The sequence below is a fragment of the Canis lupus genome, chromosome 33 (assembly GCF_003254725.2).
Source record: "Canis lupus dingo isolate Sandy chromosome 33, ASM325472v2, whole genome shotgun sequence".
NCBI lineage: Eukaryota > Metazoa > Chordata > Mammalia > Carnivora > Canidae > Canis > Canis lupus.
In genome coordinates this window covers 26,372,075-26,394,599 of record NC_064275.1, presented here as the reverse complement: position 1 = coordinate 26,394,599, position 22,525 = coordinate 26,372,075, and the positions used below count along the sequence as shown (strand labels likewise).

General features: G+C 48.5%; 1 protein-coding gene across 1 annotated transcript in view; it reads right to left on the bottom strand.

Moving 5' to 3' along the window:
- The window catches only part of PDIA5 (protein disulfide isomerase family A member 5), a 101,639-nt gene that overhangs the window by 27,953 nt on the left and 51,161 nt on the right, over positions 1-22,525 (bottom strand). Inside the window, exons 8-11 of the mRNA XM_025475101.3 lie at positions 16,088-16,155; positions 7,564-7,655; positions 7,396-7,467; positions 784-920 (exon numbers count right to left, since the gene is read on the bottom strand). Of these exons, the coding sequence (XP_025330886.1) occupies positions 784-920; positions 7,396-7,467; positions 7,564-7,655; positions 16,088-16,155 (369 nt within the window). The remainder of the gene's footprint in view (positions 1-783; positions 921-7,395; positions 7,468-7,563; positions 7,656-16,087; positions 16,156-22,525) is intronic.

Here is a 22,525-nt window from a genome sequence, read left to right as displayed (position 1 = left end):
GCACGCTCTCCCCAACACACGCACCTGTTCCAGGGTGCTGAGGACCCATCTTGTCCACCAATGGGGGTGGGCCCACTTTTCCTAGGACTTCTATGTCCTTGGGGCTGTCACCCCCTTGCTCACCTCCCTAGGAATAACCTTCTCTCTCTTGGAAACAAATTGTAATCAATTTTCCATTCTCCATGGGAATGGGGAGGATAGTGACCTAGAAAATTTTTGAGCTACAGGCTCTTCAGCCCTTATTGCAAACACCTTTTACAGCATTCACACATGTCCCTTCCTTGATCCACTGTGGCCGCTTCAGGCTATGAAACTTCCCGGTGAAGCAGAAGGAAGGCATTCTAGATGCTGGGAGATCTCTGGCCCTGGCCTCACCGTGCCCTCTCAGCTGCTGGGCAAGATATAGGGCTCAATTTCCCCACCTAGATTAGGGGTGATTACTGTCCTACGTGGTTATCTAAGGGCCCTTCCAGTCCTAATTCCTCCAATTCTGGGAAATTCGTTTGCATTTCCTGACTCGTGTGGACTTAGAGGAAGCCGCTCAGGCCCACCAGGTTGAGCTGAGGAACACTGCAACTTGATCAGGACTCTGGTGCTGCTCCGACGGTGACGCAGGGTGGGCTGGGTGTGCCGTGAGGGCCGCGACCTCGCCCGGCCCCAGGGCGTCCTGGCACAGAGGAGGCATCCACCAGGCAAGTGCTCCCTGGACTCGCGTCCCAGAGCAGGGCCCGTCCTACGCTCAGGGAGGAGAGGATGTGGCGGGAGGAGCAAGGTTCCACTCACATGGGGCGTGGAACATGACGAGAACAGAGGAGTGTTCCTTCACAAACTGGTCAAAGTCTTCGTCGGTCAGGTGATAAACGGAGCCGCCCTCATCTGCCCAGGGAGTCTCGGGGACCTGGGGCTGTGGCGGCTGCGGACTGGAAGACCAAAAACAGGCAGAGCTCAGAGCAAGCCCGGGGCCTGAGCAGCCCTATGACATCCAGCCCCCTGGCAGTAGCCCCCACTGGCTCGCGTGGCTGCCGCAGGGGCTCACCAGAAACCCCTCAGTGGAGGAGCAGAGGCTGGGTGATCTGGCCCTGCCTGCCTCGTCGTCCCCACGGAGCCCCAGAGGGGCTTAGCTGAGTGTCTTACAAATAGTGGCTCTTAGCTCGAGCTCCCTAAGCAGCTCACGAAAACCTTCTTCCTCCCAGGAATCTGGGGGTTTGATGGCATCTCAAGCTCTTTCAAACTTTCAGCAACCTGGCAAGAACACATAGCAACAACAAAGAGCGACCTTTGGCAAAGCTGGCCGTTGTGTTTAGTAGCTCCCTACAGGCAAGGGCAGAGAGTCGGGAGAGGAAAGAACCGGGTGGGGGCGGCAGGGGTACGCACAGCAAGAGGGAAGGAGAAAGGAGAGGCCGAGGGTCTGAGAAAGAGCAAATCTGGGTGAGGGAAGGGGCCGGGGCTGGGAAGGGGAGGCTGTCACATGGGTGGTGCAACGTGTTCACTGGCCAGCGTGGGAGGACAGTCATGATGAGGAAGACTGGGGTCAGGGGGTACAAGATCGGGGATGCCGTCACCTCAACAGCGTCTACACTACGTCACTTATCCTTTCTAGAAACCAGGAACAAAGTTATCTGGCTCTCCCAGAGGCAGCATGCTGCAGGGTCGGGCTTGGAGGCGGTCCAAATGCCCCCTCCCCATCTGCGAGCTGAAAACCTCAGGAAGCTGTCTTAGCTCCTGGGAGTCAGCTTCCACCTGGGACGACCGCATGCTGGTAAATGCGTCACCAGCTGTTCCAGGGAGAGGCGCGCAGGGGCCCTCTGTTGCTCCAGAGTGGAGGACAGGACTGCTGGTGACACAAGCTCCAGCTGCTTTGCTGCCACAAGCATCTTTGCCAGAGCACCTTAATTGCCACTTTGAAAAAACCCTTTAGGATGACAAATGGGAAAGACAACCATTGTTTCCTGCCTTGGAGAACCTACAGTAGAAACAAAGTGTACAGTTCCAGCAGCCAGGGCTAGAAATCAGGAGAGAGAGTATGGCCGACACATTGGGATCTGCTGTCCCCCTGCCGAGTGGCTAGCAGAAAGGGGAACCTGCCCCCACCCCATGGAGAGCCCAGGTTCAATGTCAGCCACCCTGGGCCCAAGCAGAGGGAAGCGGCAGGAAGAGGGCAAACCATTTCCAGCCAGTGTACATCCCACATCAGATGGGGCTGGTGGCAAAATGGTGCTTTGGAATGAGTCACGAGCCAGACGATAGTCCCAGACCAACACCAGGAGACCTAGGCTCCCATACTTGGCCTCCAAATACCACCAATTACACTTCAGGGAATTTTCCTTTCCGATACAAATGCACACATGCAAAACTGTGTATGTTTGAAGTATTCGTTGCAGATGATCTGTCATGGCAAGGCCTAGAAGCAACCTAGTGCTCGTTGGTCGGAAATGGTTACATAAGCCGCAGGCCGTCCACACGATGGAGGCCAGGCAAGGTAAGGAATAACAAGAGAGCGCTCCAGGTGCTGACGTGGACAGACCACTGGGACTTACGGAACAGGCCACAATGTACTAATTTTTGCATAAAGTAGGGAGAGCTAAAAAATAGTCATCCCTATTTGCTTATATCTGCATATAGAAACTAATCAAAGGAGTTGCCTCTAGGGGATAGGAGGTAGAACAGGATGAAGGACACAGGTGGAAGCGAGACTTTCTAATGCATCATTTTTAAGTATCTTTTACAGAGTTATTTAATTATGTAAATGGAATCTGTTCAAAAATTAAAATAACTAGGGGCGGCCTGGGTGGCTCAGCGGTTTAGCACCGCCTTCAGCCCAAGGCCTGATCCTGGGGTCCTGGGACCGAGTCCTGCATCGGACTCCCTGCATGGAGCCTGCTTCTCCCTCTGCCTGTGTCTCTGCCTCTCTCTCTCTCTGTGTCCCTCATGAATAAATAAATAAAATCGTTTTAAAAAATTAAAATAACTGTTAAACATCCTGTGAGAGCACAGAATGGGAGAGCGGTGGCTTAGATGCAGTACAGGAATATGAAAGTGCCTGAGAAACTTCTAGATAAAGACAGAGAACACAACTCTAAAACCACTAAAATAATAGGACAAGACTTAAAAAAAAAAAAGTAAGAACCCACAGAGGCAAAAAGAACAGGAAAGAAGATGACAGTGAAGAGAGAAAAAGAGGTCAGTGCAATCTGAGAAGCCAGGAAACTGATCTAGCAAAACAGGGCAGAGACCTGAGGTGCAGGGACCCGATGAACACATAGCAAAGGCGAAGGCTCGGAAGGACCCCAGGGTACCACTCCTCGGAGCAGGGCTGGAGACAGGGCATATACCGAAAGCCTGAGCAGCTAGGCCCTCAGATCCTGGCCCTCGTGCTATCAGCCCGGTGAACAGGCCTCTCCCACCCCGTAGACATGGTTTATTTTCTGGAAGGGACTGCAAAGCTGGGCATAGTGGTAAGAGGGCCACTGCAAAGGGAAGGACGGAGTAGGAATCTGAAGCCACTCTTGCTGACTTCTGCCTTTTACCATCTGTCTCCTTGAAGACAGGGCCCCCCCGATCGCTGGACCTCCTGCATCTAATGGGCAGCACACACCCGGTAAGTGCTTTCTGAATAAATGATGGAATGAGAGGAGAATGCCTAAAGGAAGTAGAGGTGGAGAAGGGAAGAGAGGGGGGACACAACAGCTATCTTCAAATATTTCAGACTGCATCAGGAAGAGAAATAAACATTTATTTTCTACGGCTCTGAGGAAGAAAAGCAATGCTGACCAGTGGAAGTTCCAGAGAAACTTCAGTCACTGGAAGTTAAGAACCTTCTATCTACAACAGATAAGAGGGAGAGAGAGTCATGCTGGGACTCAGAAGAGCTGAATTTGAGCCCTATTTCCTCCACTTAACCAGCTCTAGTGCTAGACAACCAACTAGACTTCAAACATCTACAGGACTGTGTATTTGGAGGCCCTTCTTCACCTCTCAGGTACATCGAGACAGGTGATGCTCTGGAGTAAGATATTTGATAAATTTCTAAAGTACTACCTGAATGTTCCTAGATATCATTTAAAACTGAAATCAGGGACGCCTGGGTGGCTCAGTGGTTGAGCGTCTGCCTTTGGCTCAGGGCGTGATCCTGGAGTCCCGGGATTGAGTCCCGCATCAGGATCCCTGCGAGGAGCCTGCTTCTCCCTCTGTCTATGTCTCTGCCTCTCTTCCTGTGTCTCTCAGGAATAAATAACTAAAATCTTAAAAAATAAAAATAAAAATAAAAATAATAAAAATAAAACTGAAGTCAAAGAATCGTTCAAGCAGGAGTAGGTGACCCCAACATGAGTCAAGGCCCTGCTCTCTGAGGTGTTTCAGCAGGACTGAGAGAATCACCATCTGTCTTAGAGGTAATGCAAACGTGACAAGGCTCACGGCTAGGGACAGATTTAGTGATGTTTCTATTCCCTTCCAATCCTGTGACTCTGATTTCCTGGGAAGTTCCCACAAATCAGACCCTTATCTGACGTACGTGCCCGTGCCACAGAGAAGAAGATGCAATAAGCATTACAAGTCAAGAAAACTTTGTGATCGCTTTCAGTTCACTTCTGGTTGGAATAAAAATATATAAGCAGAAACGGGTGGCTAGGTCAAAATGGACTACTGTGTATATCTCCTCTAGGTGCCAAGCCCAGCTCAGCAGCATGAAACAGCAGCATGGAGCCTGCACATCTGCCATGATCAACGCACCCACCCCAAAGTCCTTGCAACTGGGACCCCGACGTCTCTACCTGGCCTCATTCAGTGCCCAGTGGCCAGCCACTCATGGCAGGGGGTGGAGGTGGGGTGAGATCTGGGTTCTTCTCTCCTGGGCTTCTGAAAGTCATCCAGAGTCCTTATAGCAAGGCTGGATCCACTCTCATTCTTCTACGCTCGGCTATACCTAAGCCCTGAGCAGCCAATGGGAAGGCCTGGGGAAGAGGTGCCGGGAAGCAGGAAATATGGGTACACTGCTAACCACCAGGATGTGGGACAAAGTCAGTGAAGATTTAAAACACCTGATATAGGGGAAAGCCACACACAGAGCTGAGTACACGTCGGGGGGGGGGGGGGGGTGTGCGGGACTGGAAAGAAATTCACCAAAATATTACGACACATCATCTTTGGGTGGGGAGGGAGAAGAGCTTTTCCTTTTGTTTAAATATATTTTTAAGTTTTTGTATAATAGCATATCTCCCTTGAAGAGCCTTGGAATCAGAAAATATATATATATTTTTTAAATGAAGCCAGCTGGCAGCACAGTGACATTACTAGCTCTTGCTGGGGCGTGAGATGAGGGGGTTCACTGGGAGTCCTTCAAGAGGTGCTCACTACTCTTGCTGTCCTGGGGCGGGGGGCAGGGGGCCACAGTTTTGCCCTCAGAGGAGCCAGTGATCACTGGGGGTCAGACAGCTGGGCAGAGCTGCCCAGGGAGACCCAGAGGCTGCGCCACACCCCCTTCCCTGGAGTCACCCCACCAACCTTCTCAGCCTGGAGACCAGGGATGAACCAGGAACTGCCAACAAGGTTTCCTCCTCACGTGGGGTGAGGAGAGGGATAAAAGAGAAAGTACAAGTGGGGAGGCCCAGAGTAGCCTGGTGGAGGAGCTGGGGTGGGGATGGGGGGGGGGGGGCAGTGCCAGGCTCCAGTGGGGAGATAATCACCTGTCTCAGAAACTCCACTGATGTGCTCCCCTGTGTAGGGTTAGCAAGCAATTCTCAACACTTAAAACAAAAAACAAAAAACAGAAACAAACAAACAAAAAAAACCCCTAAACCTTATGCTTCCAAAAAGATACGAGTGCATTTTGAAACCAGAAAAGGTTAGAGAAGGGGGAGGGAGGCAGACAGATTTTATGCTCTGGTGACAAATGAGATTGCTATTTGTTGAAACCTTCTCCCAAAGCAGAGTAAGAGGTCTGGCTGGAGGAGAGGACATGCTTATTATCAAATGTAAAAGGAAGACAGGGGAGTGAAGGCTCAGGTTAAAACAATGAACACAGGAGAATGGCACCCTCACCCCCCTTCCTGGGCAGGAGCTGGAAATGAGGGAATAGATGGGGACAGAGATAAGAAAATGCTTCCAAGAAACAAAAGGCGCTGTGCAAATGGGATGCTACTGTTGTATCTTATCTCCTGGGGACCCACGGAACAGAAGACTGAGAGCTTCAACCCTTAGAATCTGACAGTTTGTTCCTTTGTTCGTTTGTGTGGGGGAGGGGTACAAAAATTCATCCTCCTTCCCGTTCTGAAAACACACATTTTCATCCTCCTTATCTTCGGATGACTAATTCCTTAACCTTGTCCCCCTCGGGTAATGACGTCAATGAAGATCCACCATGCTGGCAACTGGGGAAGGGGAAGGGGGCTCCAACCGGAACTCAGGGGAGCTGCTGTCCAGGGCAGGAGCAAGCCTGGCCCTGCTACTTGTCCACTGCAGGAGCCTGGACAAGCCCCTTCTCCCTGTGCTCTGCTACCTTATTCATTAAATAAGGCTAATAATGATGTCTTCCTTACAGGGCCGTGCTGAGGATTACGTGAGATCCACATAATAAAGGCTTTAGAACAGGGTCAGCCACGACGTGGAGCCCAAAAAAATGCTAGCTGGTATTATTCCAAGAAATACACACACATAGCCACACACGGGCAGTGACTGGTAAGTGCCACACTGATGACACGCAGAACTCAAAGCAAGCAGGGTAAGTGCTCAGCTGGGATGGCCCCAGGAGGCTGCCAGGAGAGGTGGCCCCTCCCCAGCTCCCATGGTGGGAGACGAGATGGGGAGCCAGACTCCCCATCCAACACACCAGTCAGGGTCATGCCAGAGTCACATACCTAGCACGGTAGGGGTCCAGGTAAGGGGTGCTCTGGGTCACGAGAATCTAACCACATTAGAACCAAGCATCACGGGTTGCCATGAAGCAGCGTCTGTGGGGAGTGCACGTGAATGGCAAAGCACTCTGCAAATCTGAGGTATCAGAATATTTCTTAGGAGCTTCATAGCACCTAATATAGTGTTGTGTTTGAAATAAGTGTTCAATTGACAATCCGATTTTCAGAAACACCTGCCGTGAGCCTCTCTCCAAACTGACATCCCAGATGAGAAATGTCCCTATCCATCGGATAGTAAAGGGGATAAAATGATTTGAAATGCAGTCAACTATGGTCAGAGTCACACCAAATCCTCCCGATTCCTATATCCTAAACCCACGAAGACCCAACCTCACCTGGAAGCAACCCAGAAAGCACGATGAGATCTTTCCCTTCCCGGTTCTCTTCCCCAGCCTCAGCCCCGGGACCAGGAGCCGCCCTGGGGTCTAGCTGAGCACCCCCCTCCCCTCCAGGCACACAGCCCTGAGGCGACCGTCCCACTTACTTCTTCAGCCATTCCACAATGTCCTCGGCCGTGGATCCATAGTTGTCATACTGGAACAGAAACCGTCCTTTCCTGTGAAACGTGGACAGACAAACGTGGGCTCAGCCAGGCATGCAAACGCCGTCACGGAGGGGAGTGAGAGCATCGGAAGGGAAGCAGGGGACTTACTCGAAATAGCAGATGGTGGGGTAGCCTCGCACATTATACTCCTCTTTGACGTTTTCAAATTCCGAGGGGTAGATATTCATCCCAGCCAGCACCTGGGAGCAAAGGGAGAACTGGTCTATGCACGCCCTGCCCCGCAGACAACCCCACAGGTCCATGCACAGCCCATCCATCTGTCCCCCCAGAAACAGATGAAGGGTGACAGGCAGCCTTGGGCAGCAAGGCAAGCTAACCCAGCTTGGGAATGACTGAGAGCTCTGGAAGATGCTGGGTCTGGGCCAGGGGTTGCCCTCTGTATCAGAAGTTCCTTTCACTTGCCCTGTAGGGGGAGTCATCCCAGAGGGAAACCAGAGTTCTGAGGGCTGAGCAAGACACCTGGCCTTGCTACCAAGTTCCAACAGGTCCCAGAGTGGGGCTACTGCCTCCCAAGTACACATGATGCCTTCTCCCTGCCCATATCAACTAGGGTTGTACTATTCCTCTCTTAAGTGACGGGATCACCACTCGGCCCCTCCACAGCGTCCTCATGGCCTGTCTTCAATCTGTCCACCTTGGCTTTCTGTGCAACATTCTCAGAACTCACAGCTCATATGTGGCCAAGTAGAGAGTGTGGCTCTCATGGCAATCCACCTGCCTGACTCTCCTCCCTCCAGATGGCTAGGTCCCCTACCTCTCCCCTCCTGTTTGTAACCATCACCTTCAGTCTGACTGGACCATCTCCAAAGTCTGAACTTGTTCTAGTTGTAAGGGTCCCTATACCTGACACCCCTAACTGGGAAAGGAGAATTTTAGTAGCTGTCTTACTAAATACTAAGAACAACCCAGAGTTACCTAAAACTCCTTCCCTGAAGCAGGAATCCTCTTTTCTAGCGCAGGATCAGGTGCTTGGAAAGAGGACCTTTTGAATCTCTTCTTACCAGAGAATGAAGACAGAGTGGCCAGATACAGAAAGAGTGCTCCACAAAGCAGGGCAGCATGGAGGAGAGGGGAAAGAGGTTCAAAGAGCCAAGAGCAGTTACAGAAGCAGAGAGAAGAAATCCGGGAAGCTATTTTGCTGAACAATATACAAGGAAACATAGGGAGAGGAAAAAGGAGAACCATCCTTTCAAGTGGACAACAGACTTGATTCAGGAGACCATGTCCACTCAGCAATCGTGTGGCCTTGGGCGAGTCACTCACTCTACGGAGGCTCCTTGTGTGGGAGACGTGGGTGATGAAAATTATCATCGGCCTCTTAAAAGAACTGAATGAGGTGGACCCACGTCAGAGGATTCAGCACAAAACTGGTGTTCAATAACCATTAAGTTCGTGATTTCCTACCAATTCTCCTGGTGATGGACGCCACCTGTGCCTCTGGCAGCGCCTTCCCTAGAGGCACCTAAACCTGTCTTTCTAATTTTAGGTATCTAGCACAATGCCTGGCATACAGTAGGCACACAATAAATGCTTCCTAAATCACTGACTCCCCCCATCCCCCACATCTGTGGGATGCTGCAAAGAACACGGGGAGAATAAGCCTGAAATAGAACTTACCAGAAGCCCTGGGACCCTCTAAAAACCATTCTGTTCATTTCCCCAGACTGATTCAGCAGCCTGTTCCAGTAATAACTGTCTACTTTAAAGTTCTTTTTTTTTATTCTAATTGATCTCCCTAGTGTCGGTGTACATCTACCATGAGATTAATCTTCCACGTCCTCCTCTTTCCTTACATCACTTCCCTGCACAAAACCTTTCAATTCCACTGAATACCAGCTAGCATCTAATTCCACATTCAAAGACAATATGGTCCCTATCTTATTTTTGAATTCTTCTTTCTTACAGAATCCTTAATAGTGTACCTGCGAGGGTCTAGGTTTTTTATTCTCCCGGGAATGGGACAGTCTGAGACCCCTGCACAGGGTGGGAGTTGGACCGCTTGTGTCTAAGACCCCTCGCAGGCGGGCAATATACCACGGCGGCTAGGATCCCAGACCCGGGTGTCAGGATGCTGGGTTTGGGTCCTAACTCCCTACTCAGTAGATGCATTTCCTTCAACAAGTCAGTTGCCTGTGTGCCTCAGTTTCCTCATCGGGAGCCACTTCTTGTGATTGCCGTGAGGCAGTACAGGTAAAGTATCTACAGCACTCAAAATATGTTAGCTGTTAACGTGCACAATAGGCAAACTATGGAAAGAGCCCAGACGTCCATCAGCAACGAAGGGATGAAGAATACACAACGGAATGTTACTCAGCCATCAAAATAAATGAAGTCTTGCCATCTGCAATGACATGGATGGAACTGGAGGGTATCATGCTAAGCAAAATAAGTCAATCAGAGAAAGACAGCATATGGTCTCACTCATACTCATACGTGGGATTTAAGGAACAAAACGGAGGAGCATAGGGGAAGGGAGGCAAAAATAAAACAAGACCAAATCAGAGAGGGAGAAAACCGTAAGAGACTCTTAATCATAGGAAACAAACTGAGGGTTCCTGGGGTGGGAATAGGGATAGGGTAACTGGGTGATGGACTTTAAGGAGGGCACATGATATAATGAGCACTGGGTGTTCCATAAGACTGATGAGTCACTGACCTCTACCTCTGAAACCAATAATACATTATGTATTGAGTTTAAACTTAAAAACATATTAATAAACAAAATATGTTAGCTATTTTCATTAATACTACTATGAAGCTCTGCCCAAATTTCCAGAATATAATGCTATGTTCCCCTGACCCTTACTTTGTATCTTCTAGTCCTTTTGCTTAGGATACCCACTCCCCATGTCTCAATTTCTACCAAAGGTTTATTCATCCTTTATGGCAAAATCAAATCCCACCTTCCTGCACAGCCTTTCGAAAACGCCTTTGCGTATGATGAACTTTTAATTCTCTGAGTTTCTGTAGTACTCTTGTGCCTCCTGGGGGCATTTGTTAATAAGATAAATATTTTTTTAACTCTTTTAAAAATATTTTATTTGGGATCCCTGGGTGGCGCAGCGGTTTGGCACCTGCCTTTGGCCCAGGGCGCGATCCTGGAGACCCGGGATCGAATCCCACATCGGGCTCCCGGTGCATGGAGCCTGCTTCTCCCTCTGCCTGTGTCTCTGCCTCTCTCTCTCTCTGTAACTATCATAAATAAATAAAAAAATTTAAAAATATTTTATTTATTAATTTGAGAGAGAGAGAGAGCATGAGCAGGGGGAGGGGCAAAGGGAGAGGGAGAAGCAGACTCCCTGCTGAGCAGAGAGCTGGATATGGGGGCTCAATCCCAGGACCATGAAATCATGACCTGAGATGAAGGCAGATGCTTAACTGACTGAGCCATCCAGGTGCCTTGAGATAAATATTGTTTTTGAACAACTACATACAAACACTTTTTGGTGTCTGTAAAGCCAAATGAGGCAAAACTGGTCTTACCCTAAAAGTTAAGGCCACAAGGCCTAACCTGGAGCCATATGTGCTGGTGCTGTTCAGTTGGCACGACATGCTCTGCCTCACGTTCTAATAGGAATAAGTATGGAAGCTTCACAGAGCTAATGCTCAAGGGAGGGTAAGATTTCCACAGACATGGAAGTGAGACCAAACAAGACGCAGCCCAAGAAGCAGGGAATATGCTGGTTTACAGGACTGTCCAACACAAAATTGGGCAGGAAGAGAAGGCTGGACAGGTTCATGAAGGATCACTCTGGAAAAGGCTTTAATCCCTAAGAAACCAGGACTTTATTCAGGAGATCCTGGAGGGTTTTCCAGCTGCAGTAGTTTTAAAGATTTTATTTATTTTATTTGAGAGAGAGAGAGAGACAGAGAGAGCATACGTGAGGGGAGGGGCAGAGGGAGAAGCAGACGTCCTGCTGAGCAGGGAGCCCGAAGCGGGTCTCAGTCCCAGGACCCTGGGATCATGACCTGAGTCGAAACCAAGAGTCAAAATCCAGACACTCAACCAACTAAGCCACCCAGGCGCCCCTTTTTAAAAAAATATACACACATCAGGCTATCAGGGGCAAGTCATGGGTCAGGGAGAGAAGTCAGCAGTCTCTAGCAATCTCCCCGTGGGCTAACCAGGGCCTGACCCAGAATGATGGGCAGAGAGAGGATGAAAGCTATGAGGGAGAGAGATATATGATGAGGGCCCTGGCAAAACAGGCATGTAGGCAGAGGAGCCTGGGGTACTTGGGAAGAGTCACGAAAGTCAGCTGGCAGTCTGCTGGATGGAAAGACACTGAATTTTATTTTAGACATCTTGCATTTGGGACGTGGGGAGAAAAACCCGGACCAAGATGTCAAGCAGGGAGTGTGATACATGGTATTGGAACTTAGGGACTCAGGCTCCATGGAACTACATTTTGTTGACACTGTAGAGGTAGATAAAGTCACGGATGGAGAGATCGCCACAACAAGGAAAGCACAGAGCCAAGCCCTTGCTCCACTGTGCTGATAAGAAAAGAGGCTGAAAAGAGGAGCCTCGGGAGCACCTTCATTTAATGAGTGGGAGGAACAGTGAGTACAGAGCAGTGGAGGGGGTCAATCATGTGTGTCCGTAGGTTACAGCTGTTTCCACACACCAGCCGCTTGCTCTTCCCAACAACTCAGTGAGGTAGACAGGGTTTGTACCATCATCCCCATTTTAGAGCTAGGGAAATAGAGACTCCAAGGCTATTTGCCCAAGATCTCCCAGCTGGTTAGTAAGAGCCAGCACCAGAGTCTGATCTGCCCAAGTCTGTGACCATGACTGCCTCATGTCATGGTGTTCACATCTAGATGGCCCATCACGGCCAAGGTTAACAAGACTCCGTGTGGACCTCAGCAGCTAGCAAGGCTGGGAAGAGAAGGCACTCTGACGGCAGCTCCGAGACAGGAAGCAGCAACGGCTGCTGACGAGGTTGCCAATTAGCAGCAGTGCATGGGACAGACACCGATGAGTCACCAGACATTAATGACAGCAAAAGAGAGGCAGATCTGAGCTTGGAAAATGGCAAAGGCTGAGCATCCCTGACCTGGCCTGGGTTCCATCTTAAAGACATCATCAAGTTGGATACCTCCCAAGAAATCTATAGGGGAGGAAGGTTTCTGATCCTTGCCACAGACGTGGCTAGCCAAAAAGGGATGCCAGAGATGAAGAGGAGACAGGAGCGGCTAGTCCAGCTGGGTTTCAGCAGTGCTGAGGGGGCAAGCTTCTGACTTCAGGGAACTAGTGGCCCATCTCTGCCCTGTGTGTGAGGACAGAAAGGAATCATGGGGGGCAGCCCCGGTGGCGCAGCGGTTTAGCGCCGCCTGCAGCCCAGGGTGTGATCCTGGAGACCCGGGATCGAGTCCCACATCAGACTCCTTGCATGGAGCCTGCTTCTCCCTCTGCCTGTGTCTCTGCCTCTCTCTCTGTGTTTCTCATGAATGAATGAATGAATGAATGAATGAATAAATAAATAAATCTTTAAAAAAAAAAAAAAAGAAAGGAATCATGCTCCTGGCCACCCTCTTCCTGGGGGGCTGTGGCTGCACCATGGGCCCTGGCCTCCAGTGGGGGGGCCCTGCAGCAGGTGGGCTGAGTGCGGCCAGACCCTTCCCCATTTATGGAGCTGGGAAACGCTGAGAACTTTGAAAAGGTGCTTTCCTAGGAGACAGAACAAAATGTATCCCAGGGATCCCTGGGTGGCGCAGCGGTTTAGCGCCTGCCTTTGGCCCAGGGCGTGATCCTGGAGACCCGGGATCGAATCCCATATCAGGCTCCCGGTGCATGGAGCCTGCTTCTCCCTCTGCCTGTGTCTCTGCCTCTCTCTCTCTCTCTCTGTGACTATCATACATAAATAAATAAATATAAAAAAAAAAAAAAAAAAAAAAAAAACAAAATGTATCCCAAGCAAGAAAACACAGAGGCAAGGAAATGAATGAATTCCCACAACACAGATGCCTTAGGCCATGGAACTAACACCTGGCCAAAGCTGGGCTTGACCAGCCAGGCTCTCCAGGCACCCAGACGATCCCACTGAGTTTTCTGTAATGTTGTCTAGGGAACTGGGAGGATCACTCTTTATGTCTCTGGACTTGAGCCCAAGCAGGAGAAGCAGGCGTGGGTTTTTTTGTTTGTTTTTTACTTTTTTGGCAGCAGGTACCCTTAGAACAAGTAATCCTCAGGGCTAATCTTGAGAAAGAGCTTCATAGAGCTCTATGAGCCCAAGGTCAAAGGGAAAGCCCTCATCCCACTAACAACCTTCCCATTTTATTTCTGTCCTTAATAACTGATACTCCAAATTCCTTTAATTTTTTTTTTTTTTAATGATAGTCACACACACAGAGAGAGAGAGGCAGAGACAGGCAGAGGGAGAAGCAGGCTCCATGCACTGGGAGCCCGACGTGGGATTCGATCCCAGGTCTCCAGGATCGCGCCCTGGGCCAAAGGCAGGCGCCAAACCACTGCACCACCCAGGGATCCCCCCGAATTCCTTTAAAAAGAGAAACATCAGGGGTGCCAGGGTGGCTCAGTTGGTTGAGAGTCTGACTCTTGGTTTCGGCTCAGGTCATGATCTCAGGGTGGTGGGATCCAGCCCTGTGTCAGGTTCGGCACTCAGAGAAGAATCTGCTTGAGATTCTCTCTCCCTCTGCCCCCTCCTCCTGCTCATGCATGCTCTTTCTCTCAAAAATAAGTAAATCTTAAAAAAGAGAGAGAGGAACATCATTTTTTATTTAAATGCAGAGCTTAAAATAAAACGTGCCCAGGAGTGATAAGCCACATACTCATCCACCCATTTATCAGCACATATGTGGTACCACTATGAGTTTGGCCCTGTGCTTGTGTTGAAGAAATAGACAGGAACCAAACAGAGCCCCGGTGCTCAAGAAGCTCACACTACAGTGCGAAAATCATCTTACAATTAGTATCAACTGGTGAACAAAATGATCTGGAATAAAAGCAAAGATGAGCATACCCGGCCATGCATGGCAGGGACAAGCTCTGTGGGAGCACAGGAGGGGCCGGGAGGAACACGGAGTTCAGCAGGTAGATGAAGCACTGGCTGAGAATCTTCCAGAAGTTGCACAAGCCTGGCACCAAGACCTCAGCTGCTTCGACGGGGGTGGCCAGGTACTTGTGATCTGGGCCTGGAGCTGTTTAACTACTTACTAGCACACCACACAGGAGGTTGAGGGAGGAGTTTTCCAAGGGTATGCAAGTGTGGAGAGGGAGAACACTGGGTAATTAAGTCTTTTCTCCAGGCGAAATAATCATGAAATATGCTATCTGTTGAGGCCCCAAAATGCAAAGTGAAACTTCTTCCCCCAAATGATGTACGTGTGCCCCAAGGCCAAACATCTCTAGGCAAGTTGCTAAAAATTCATTAGTGAGAAACAAGCAGGACCTTGGTGTCACCTCAGAATGAGGTCAAAAGAGAAAGCACCTGTTCTCTGCAACCCGATGCTGCAGCCAGCGAGGCTAGCTGGCTGTCACTATGCCCAGGTGCTGCCATGTAAACTTTTAAAATTGACTTTGAACTAATCACCAACTTAATTTGATCCGTAAATATCATGATTCAGTCTTAAGACCTCAGAACTCCCTTCGTGGGACTCTGGCCAGCCCCACCATGATGGCTCTCCTCCCCACAACCTTTCATAAAGGGTATGGATTTTCCCATGCTCCCTGGAGGAGCCAGCAATTCTTTTTGTGTTGCCGCCAACAAAAACAGCCTTCCCTCCCAAATCTCTGGGGCTCAGGGTTAAGTGCAAAGCTGGACAGACATATGACAGGGAAGAGACAAGGCTGGCAGGTGGGGGCCACACAGAGCTGACCAGAACCATCAGTCAGTGGTCCTCAGCTTGGTGAGGTTGGACTGCCCAGCTTCCCCTCCCCTTGCTGCACATCTTGGTTGCTCTTCCTTCCCCGAGCCCTGCTTTCTCAGTGGCTCCTCTCCCACTCCTATCTCTGAAAGGTGGGCATCCCCGAGACAACCCTGCCTCCTGTCTGCTTCCCATCCCCACATACTCTGCACACCCTCCTTCAGAGAGCGCCTGCAAGCTCAGGTCTCCAGCTCCCCACCTGGACGACCTCTTTTCTGCTGTTGTTTCCACTGTCTTCCCATCCCACAGGCACCAGCTCCCTGGCAAGCCTGGCAGGAAACTGCCCATGAAGCCACCTGCGCTTTGGGCCTACCACTGGTCACCATGCCCCTTTCTTTGCCACTGGGCTTCCCGGCACCAGCAGCCTCGGCCCACTTTGGAGTCCAGCCCCAATCATTTTGGAGCCCTGATGGTTTGCTGATGGCCCCTGGCCACCCAACACCACCACCAAGAAACCAGGTGCTTCTTGCTGGTTTCCTGGCTATTTCGTCATTGGCCTTAGTTGGACAAGCTCCAAATTCTCCTGGTCCCAGCAACCCTGCAGAGTTCTCACCATCCACCAAGGACAAGGCTGGATCATGTGCCCAAGGAGCAGGAGTAGCAGCAGGAGAGTAAGTCCTCGAAATTCTCAAGCCTGCCCTCCTCCCACCACCGACTCTCCAGGTGAGGGGGAGCAACCCAGGAGCTGGCCAGCCCTGCCAGGCCCATGGGCCTTACTTACGAAGTGGCCTCGCAGCTGGGTTGCGGCCTTCTGGAAATGTGGCATTATCCTCTTGCACATGCTGCACCCTAATCACAGGCAGGAGAGAAAGCAGACTCGGTTACACTGGGGGCCAGGCCCCTATGCCCAGCCTTCCCTCCCTTCAGGCTGACCTCTGCCAGCAAACGATGATCCAGCCTGCAGGAGGGCAGGATGCCCTAGGGCCTGGGAACACAGAAGCAAAAGGAGGCAGAGGCCCTGCCCTCCGAAGAGCTTACAATCTTGATGGTATAAAACAGGACACAGCCCAGCAGTCAGTCCCTCAATAAATGTGGGACTAAGCAAACATGACCAGGCTGGAGAAGCACAAAACACAGAGTAATTTAGGGCTGATAATGAGTTCAAGAGGAATTCAGGGAACCAGAATAGGTGACAGGAAAGCACGGCTAACAGCCTCTCCTCTTGCCCAGTCAGAGGCTACAAATGAAATTGAATCAAATGCCATTAAGAAGAAAACCGGGGGGAGGAGCAAGATGGCGGAAGAGTAGGGTCTCCAAATCACCTGTCTCCACCAAACTACCTAGAAAACCTTCAAATTATCCTGAAAATCTATGAATTCGGCCTGAGATTTAAAGAGAGACCAGCTGGAATGCGACAGTGAGAAGAGTTCGCGCTTCTATCAAGGTAGGAAGACGGGGAAAAAGAAATAAAGAAACAAAGGCCTCCAAGGGGGAGGGGCCCCGCGAGGAGCCGGGCTGAGGCCGGGGCGAGTGTCCCCAGGACAGGAGAGCCCCGTCCCGGAGAAGCAGGAGCTGCACCGACCTTCCCGGGGGAAAGGGGCTCGTGGGGAGGTGGAGCAGGACCCAGGAGGGAGCAGATGCCCTCGGGCTCCCCGGGACAGTAACAGAGCAACTGCGCGCCCAGGAGAGTGCGCCGAGCTCCCTAAGGGCTGCAGCGCGCACGGCGGGACCCGGCGGGACCGGAGCAGCCAGGAGGGGCTCGGGCGGCGGCTCCGCGGAGGGGGCTGCGCGGCCCGGGAGCGCGAATCCACCAGCGCAGGCTCCGGAGCACAGGGCGCCGGGACACAGCCCAGGACCCCGCCTCCCCCGGGACAGGCAGAGGCCGGGAGGGCCCAGGACAGCGAGGACGCTCCTGCCCCAGCTGAGCAGATCAGCGGCCCCGCCCCGGAGCCTCCAGGCCCTGCAGACGGAGAGCTCCGGAGTTCCTGCCGGAGCTGAATCCAGGTTTCCAGAGCTGCCCCGCCACTGGGGCTGTTCCTCCTGCGGCCTCACGGGGTAAACAACCCCCACCGAGCCCTGCACCAGGCAGGGGCACAGCAGCTCCCCCAACTGCTAACACCTGAAAACCAGCACAACAGGCCCCTCCCCCAGAACACCAGCTAGACGGACAACTTCCAGGAGAAGCCAAGGGACTTGAAGTACACAGAATCAGAAGATACTCCCCTGTGGTTCTTTTTTTTTGTTTGTTTTGTTTTTTTGTTTTTGTTTTTGTTTTGTTTTGCTTTTTGATTTGTTTCCTTCCCCCACCCCCTTTTTTTCTCCTTTCTTTTTCTTTCTCTTTTTCTTCTTTTTTTTTTTCTCTCGTTTTTTTTTTTCTTTTCTTCCCTTTTTTTTCTCTTTCTCTTTTCTTTCCTTCTTTCTCTCCTCTCTTTTTCTCTTTTTCCCAATACAATTTGCTTTTGGCCACTCTGCACTGAGCAAAATGACTAGAAGGAAAACCTCACCTCAAAAGAAAGAATCAGAAACAGTCCTCTCTCCCACAGAGTTACAAAATCTGGATTACAATTCAATGTCAGAAAGCCAATTCAGAAGCACTATTATACAGCTACTGGTGGCTCTAGAAAAAAGTATAAAGGACTCAAGAGACTTCATGACTGCAGAATTTAGAGCTAATCAGGCAGAAATTAAAAATCAATTGAATGAGATGCAATCCAAACTAGAAGTCCTAACGACGAGGGTTAACGAGGTGGAAGAACGAGTGAGTGACATAGAAGACAAGTTGATAGCAAAGAGGGAAACTGAGGAAAAAAGAGACAAACAATTAAAAGACCATGAAGATAGATTAAGGGAAATAAACGACAGCCTGAGGAAGAAAAACCTACGTTTAATTGGGGTTCCCGAGGGCGCCGAAAGGGACAGAGGGCCAGAATATGTATTTGAACAAATTCTAGCTGAAAACTTTCCTAATCTGGGAAGGGAAACAGGCATTCAGATCCAGGAAATAGAGAGATCCCCCCCTAAAATCAATAAAAACCGTTCAACACCTCGACATTTAATTGTGAAGCTTGCAAATTCCAAAGATAAGGAGAAGATCCTTAAAGCAGCAAGAGACAAGAAATCCCTGACTTTTATGGGGAGGAGTATTAGGGTAACAGCAGACCTCTCCACAGAGACCTGGCAGGCCAGAAAGGGCTGGCAGGATATATTCAGGGTCCTAAATGAGAAGAACATGCAACCAAGAATACTTTATCCAGCAAGGCTCTCATTCAAAATGGAAGGAGAGATAAAGAGCTTCCAAGACAGGCAGCAACTAAAAGAATATGTGACCTCCAAACCAGCTCTGCAAGAAATTTTAAGGGGGACTCTTAAAATTCCCCTTTAAGAAGAAGTTCAGTGGAACAGTACACAAAAACAAGGACTGAATAGATATCATGATGACACTAAACTCATATCTCTCAATAGTAACTCTGAATGTGAACGGGCTTAATGACCCCATCAAAAGGCGCAGGGTTTCAGACTGGATAAAAAAGCAGGACCCATCTATTTGCTGTCTACAAGAGACTCATTTTAGACAGAAGGACACCTACAGCCTGAAAATAAAAGGTTGGAGAACCATTTACCATTCGAATGGTCCTCAAAAGAAAGCAGGGGTAGCCATCCTTATATCAGATAAACTAAAATTTACCCCAAAGACTGTAGTGAGAGATGAAGAGGGACACTATATCATACTTAAAGGATCTATTCAACAAGAGGACTTAACAATCCTCAATATATATGCTCCGAATGTGGGAGCTGCCAAATATATAAATCAATTATTAACCAAAGTGAAGAAATACTTAGATAATAATACACTTATACTTGGTGACTTCAATCTAGCTCTTTCTATACTCGATAGGTCTTCTAAGCAAAACATCTCCAAAGAAACGAGAGCTTTAAATGATACACTGGACCAGATGGATTTCACAGATATCTACAGAACTTTACATCCAAACTCAACTGAATACACATTCTTCTCAAGCGCACATGGAACTTTCTCCAGAATAGACCACATATTGGGTCACAAATCGGGTCTGAACCGATACCAAAAGATTGGGATTGTCCCCTGCATATTCTCGGACCATAATGCCTTGAAATTAGAACTAAATCACAACAAGAAGTTTGGAAGGACCTCAAACACATGGAGGTTAAGGACCATCCTGCTAAAAGATAAAAGGGTCAACCAGGAAATTAAGGAAGAATTAAAAAGATTCATGGAAACTAATGAGAATGAAGATACAACCGTTCAAAATCTTTGGGATGCAGCAAAAGCAGTCCTAAGGGGGAAATACATCGCAATACAAGCATCCATTCAAAAACTGGAAAGAACTCAAATACAAAAGCTAACCTTACACATAAAGGAGCTAGAGAAAAAACAGCAAATAGATCCTACACCCAAGAGAAGAAGGGAGTTAATAAAGATTCGAGCAGAACTCAATGAAATCGAGACCAGAAGAACTGTGGAACAGATCAACAGAACCAGGAGTTGGTTCTTTGAAAGAATTAATAAGATAGATAAACCATTAGCCAGCCTTATTAAAAAGAAGAGAGAGAAGACTCAAATTAATAAAATCATGAATGAGAAAGGAGAGATCACTACCAACACCAAGGAAATACAAACGATTTTAAAAACATATTATGAACAGCTATACGCCAATAAATTAAGCAATCTAGAAGAAATGGACGCATTCCTGGAAAGCCACAAACTACCAAAACTGGAACAGGAAGAAATAGAAAACCTGAACAGGCCAATAACCAGGGAGGAAATTGAAGCAGTCATCAAAAACCTCCCAAGACACAAGAGTCCAGGGCCAGATGGCTTCCCAGGAGAATTTTATCAAACGTTTAAAGAAGAAATCATACCTATTCTCCTAAAGCTGTTTGGAAAGATAGAAAGAGATGGAGTACTTCCAAATTCGTTCTATGAAGCCAGCATCACCTTAATTCCAAAGCCAGACAAAGACCCCGCCAAAAAGGAGAATTACAGACCAATATCCCTGATGAACATGGATGCAAAAATTCTCAACAAGATACTGGCCAATAGGATCCAACAGTACATTAAGAAAATTATTCACCATGACCAAGTAGGATTTATCCCTGGGACACAAGGCTGGTTCAACACCCGTAAAACAATCAATGTGATTCATCATATCAGCAAGAGAAAAACCAAGAACCATATGATCCTCTCATTGGATGCAGAGAAAGCATTTGACAAAATACAGCATCCATTCCTGATCAAAACTCTTCAGAGTGTAGGGATAGAGGGAACATTCCTCGACATCTTAAAAGCCATCTACGAAAAGCCCACAGCAAATATCATTCTCAATGGGGAAGCACTGGGAGCCTTCCCCCTAAGATCAGGAACAAGACAGGGATGTCCACTCTCACCACTGCTATTCAACATAGTACTGGAAGTCCTAGCCTCAGCAATCAGACAACAAAAAGACATTAAAGGCATTCAAATTGGCAAAGAAGAAGTCAAACTCTCCCTCTTCGCCGATGACATGATACTCTACATAGAAAACCCAAAAGTCTCCACCCCAAGATTGCTAGAACTCATACAGCAATTCGGTAGTGTGGCAGGATACAAAATCAATGCCCAGAAGTCAGTGGCATTTCTATACACTAACAATGAGACTGAAGAAAGAGAAATTAAGGAGTCAATCCCATTTACAATTGCACCCAAAAGCATAAGATACCTAGGAATAAACCTCACCAAAGATGTAAAGGATCTATACCCTCAAAACTATAGAACACTTCTGAAAGAAATTGAGGAAGACACAAAGAGATGGAAAAATATTCCATGCTCATGGATTGGCAGAATTAATATTGTGAAAATGTCAATGTTACCCAGGGCAATATACACGTTTAATGCAATCCCTATCAAAATACCATGGACTTTCTTCAGAGAGTTAGAACAAATTATTTTAAGATTTGTGTGGAATCAGAAAAGACCCCGAATAGCCAGGGGAATTTTAAAAAAGAAAACCATATCTGGGGGCATCGCAATGCCAGATTTCAGGTTGTACTACAAAGCTGTGGTCATCAAGACAGTGTGGTACTGGCACAAAAACAGACACATAGATCAGTGGAACAGAATAGAGAATCCAGAAGTGGACCCTGAACTTTATGGGCAACTAATATTCGATAAAGGAGGAAAGACTATCCATTGGAAGAAAGACAGTCTCTTCAATAAATGGTGCTGGGAAAATTGGACATCCACATGCAGAAGAATGAAACTAGACCACTCTCTTTCACCATACACAAAGATAAACTCAAAATGGATGAAAGATCTAAATGTGAGACAAGATTCCATCAAAATCCTAGAGAAGAACACAGGCAACACCCTTTTTGAACTCGGCCATAGTAACTTCTTGCAAGATACATCCACAAAGGCAAAAGAAACAAAAGCAAAAATGAACTATTGGGACTTCATCAAGATAAGAAGCTTTTGCACAGCAAAGGATACAGTCAACAAAACTCAAAGACAACCTACAGAATGGGAGAAGATATTTGCAAATGATGTATCAGATAAAGGGCTAGTTTCCAAGATCTATAAAGAACTTATTAAACTCAACACCAAAGAAACAAACAATCCAATCATGAAATGGGCAAAAGACATGAACAGAAATCTCACAGAGGAAGACATAGACATGGCCAACATGCATATGAGAAAATGCTCTGCATCACTTGCCATCAGGGAAATACAAATGAAAACTACAATGAGATACCACCTCACACCAGTGAGAATGGGGAAAATTAACAAGGCAGGAAACAACAAATGTTGGAGAGGATGCGGAGAAAAGGGAACCCTCTTACACTGTTGGTGGGAATGTGAACTGGTGCAGCCACTCTGGAAAACTGTGTGGAGGTTCCTCAAACAGTTAAAAATATACCTGCCCTACGACCCAGCAATTGCACTGTTGGGGATTTACCCCAAAGATACAAATGCAATGAAACGCTGGGACACCTGCACCCCGATGTTTATAGCAGCAATGGCCACGATAGCCAAACTGTGGAAGGAGCCTCGGTGTCCAACGAAAGATGAATGGATAAAGAAGATGTGGTTTATGTATACAATGGAATATTACTCAGCTATTAGAAATGACAAATACCCACCATTTGCTTCAACGTGGATGGAACTGGAGGGTATTATGCTGAGTGAAGTAAGTCAGTCGGAGAA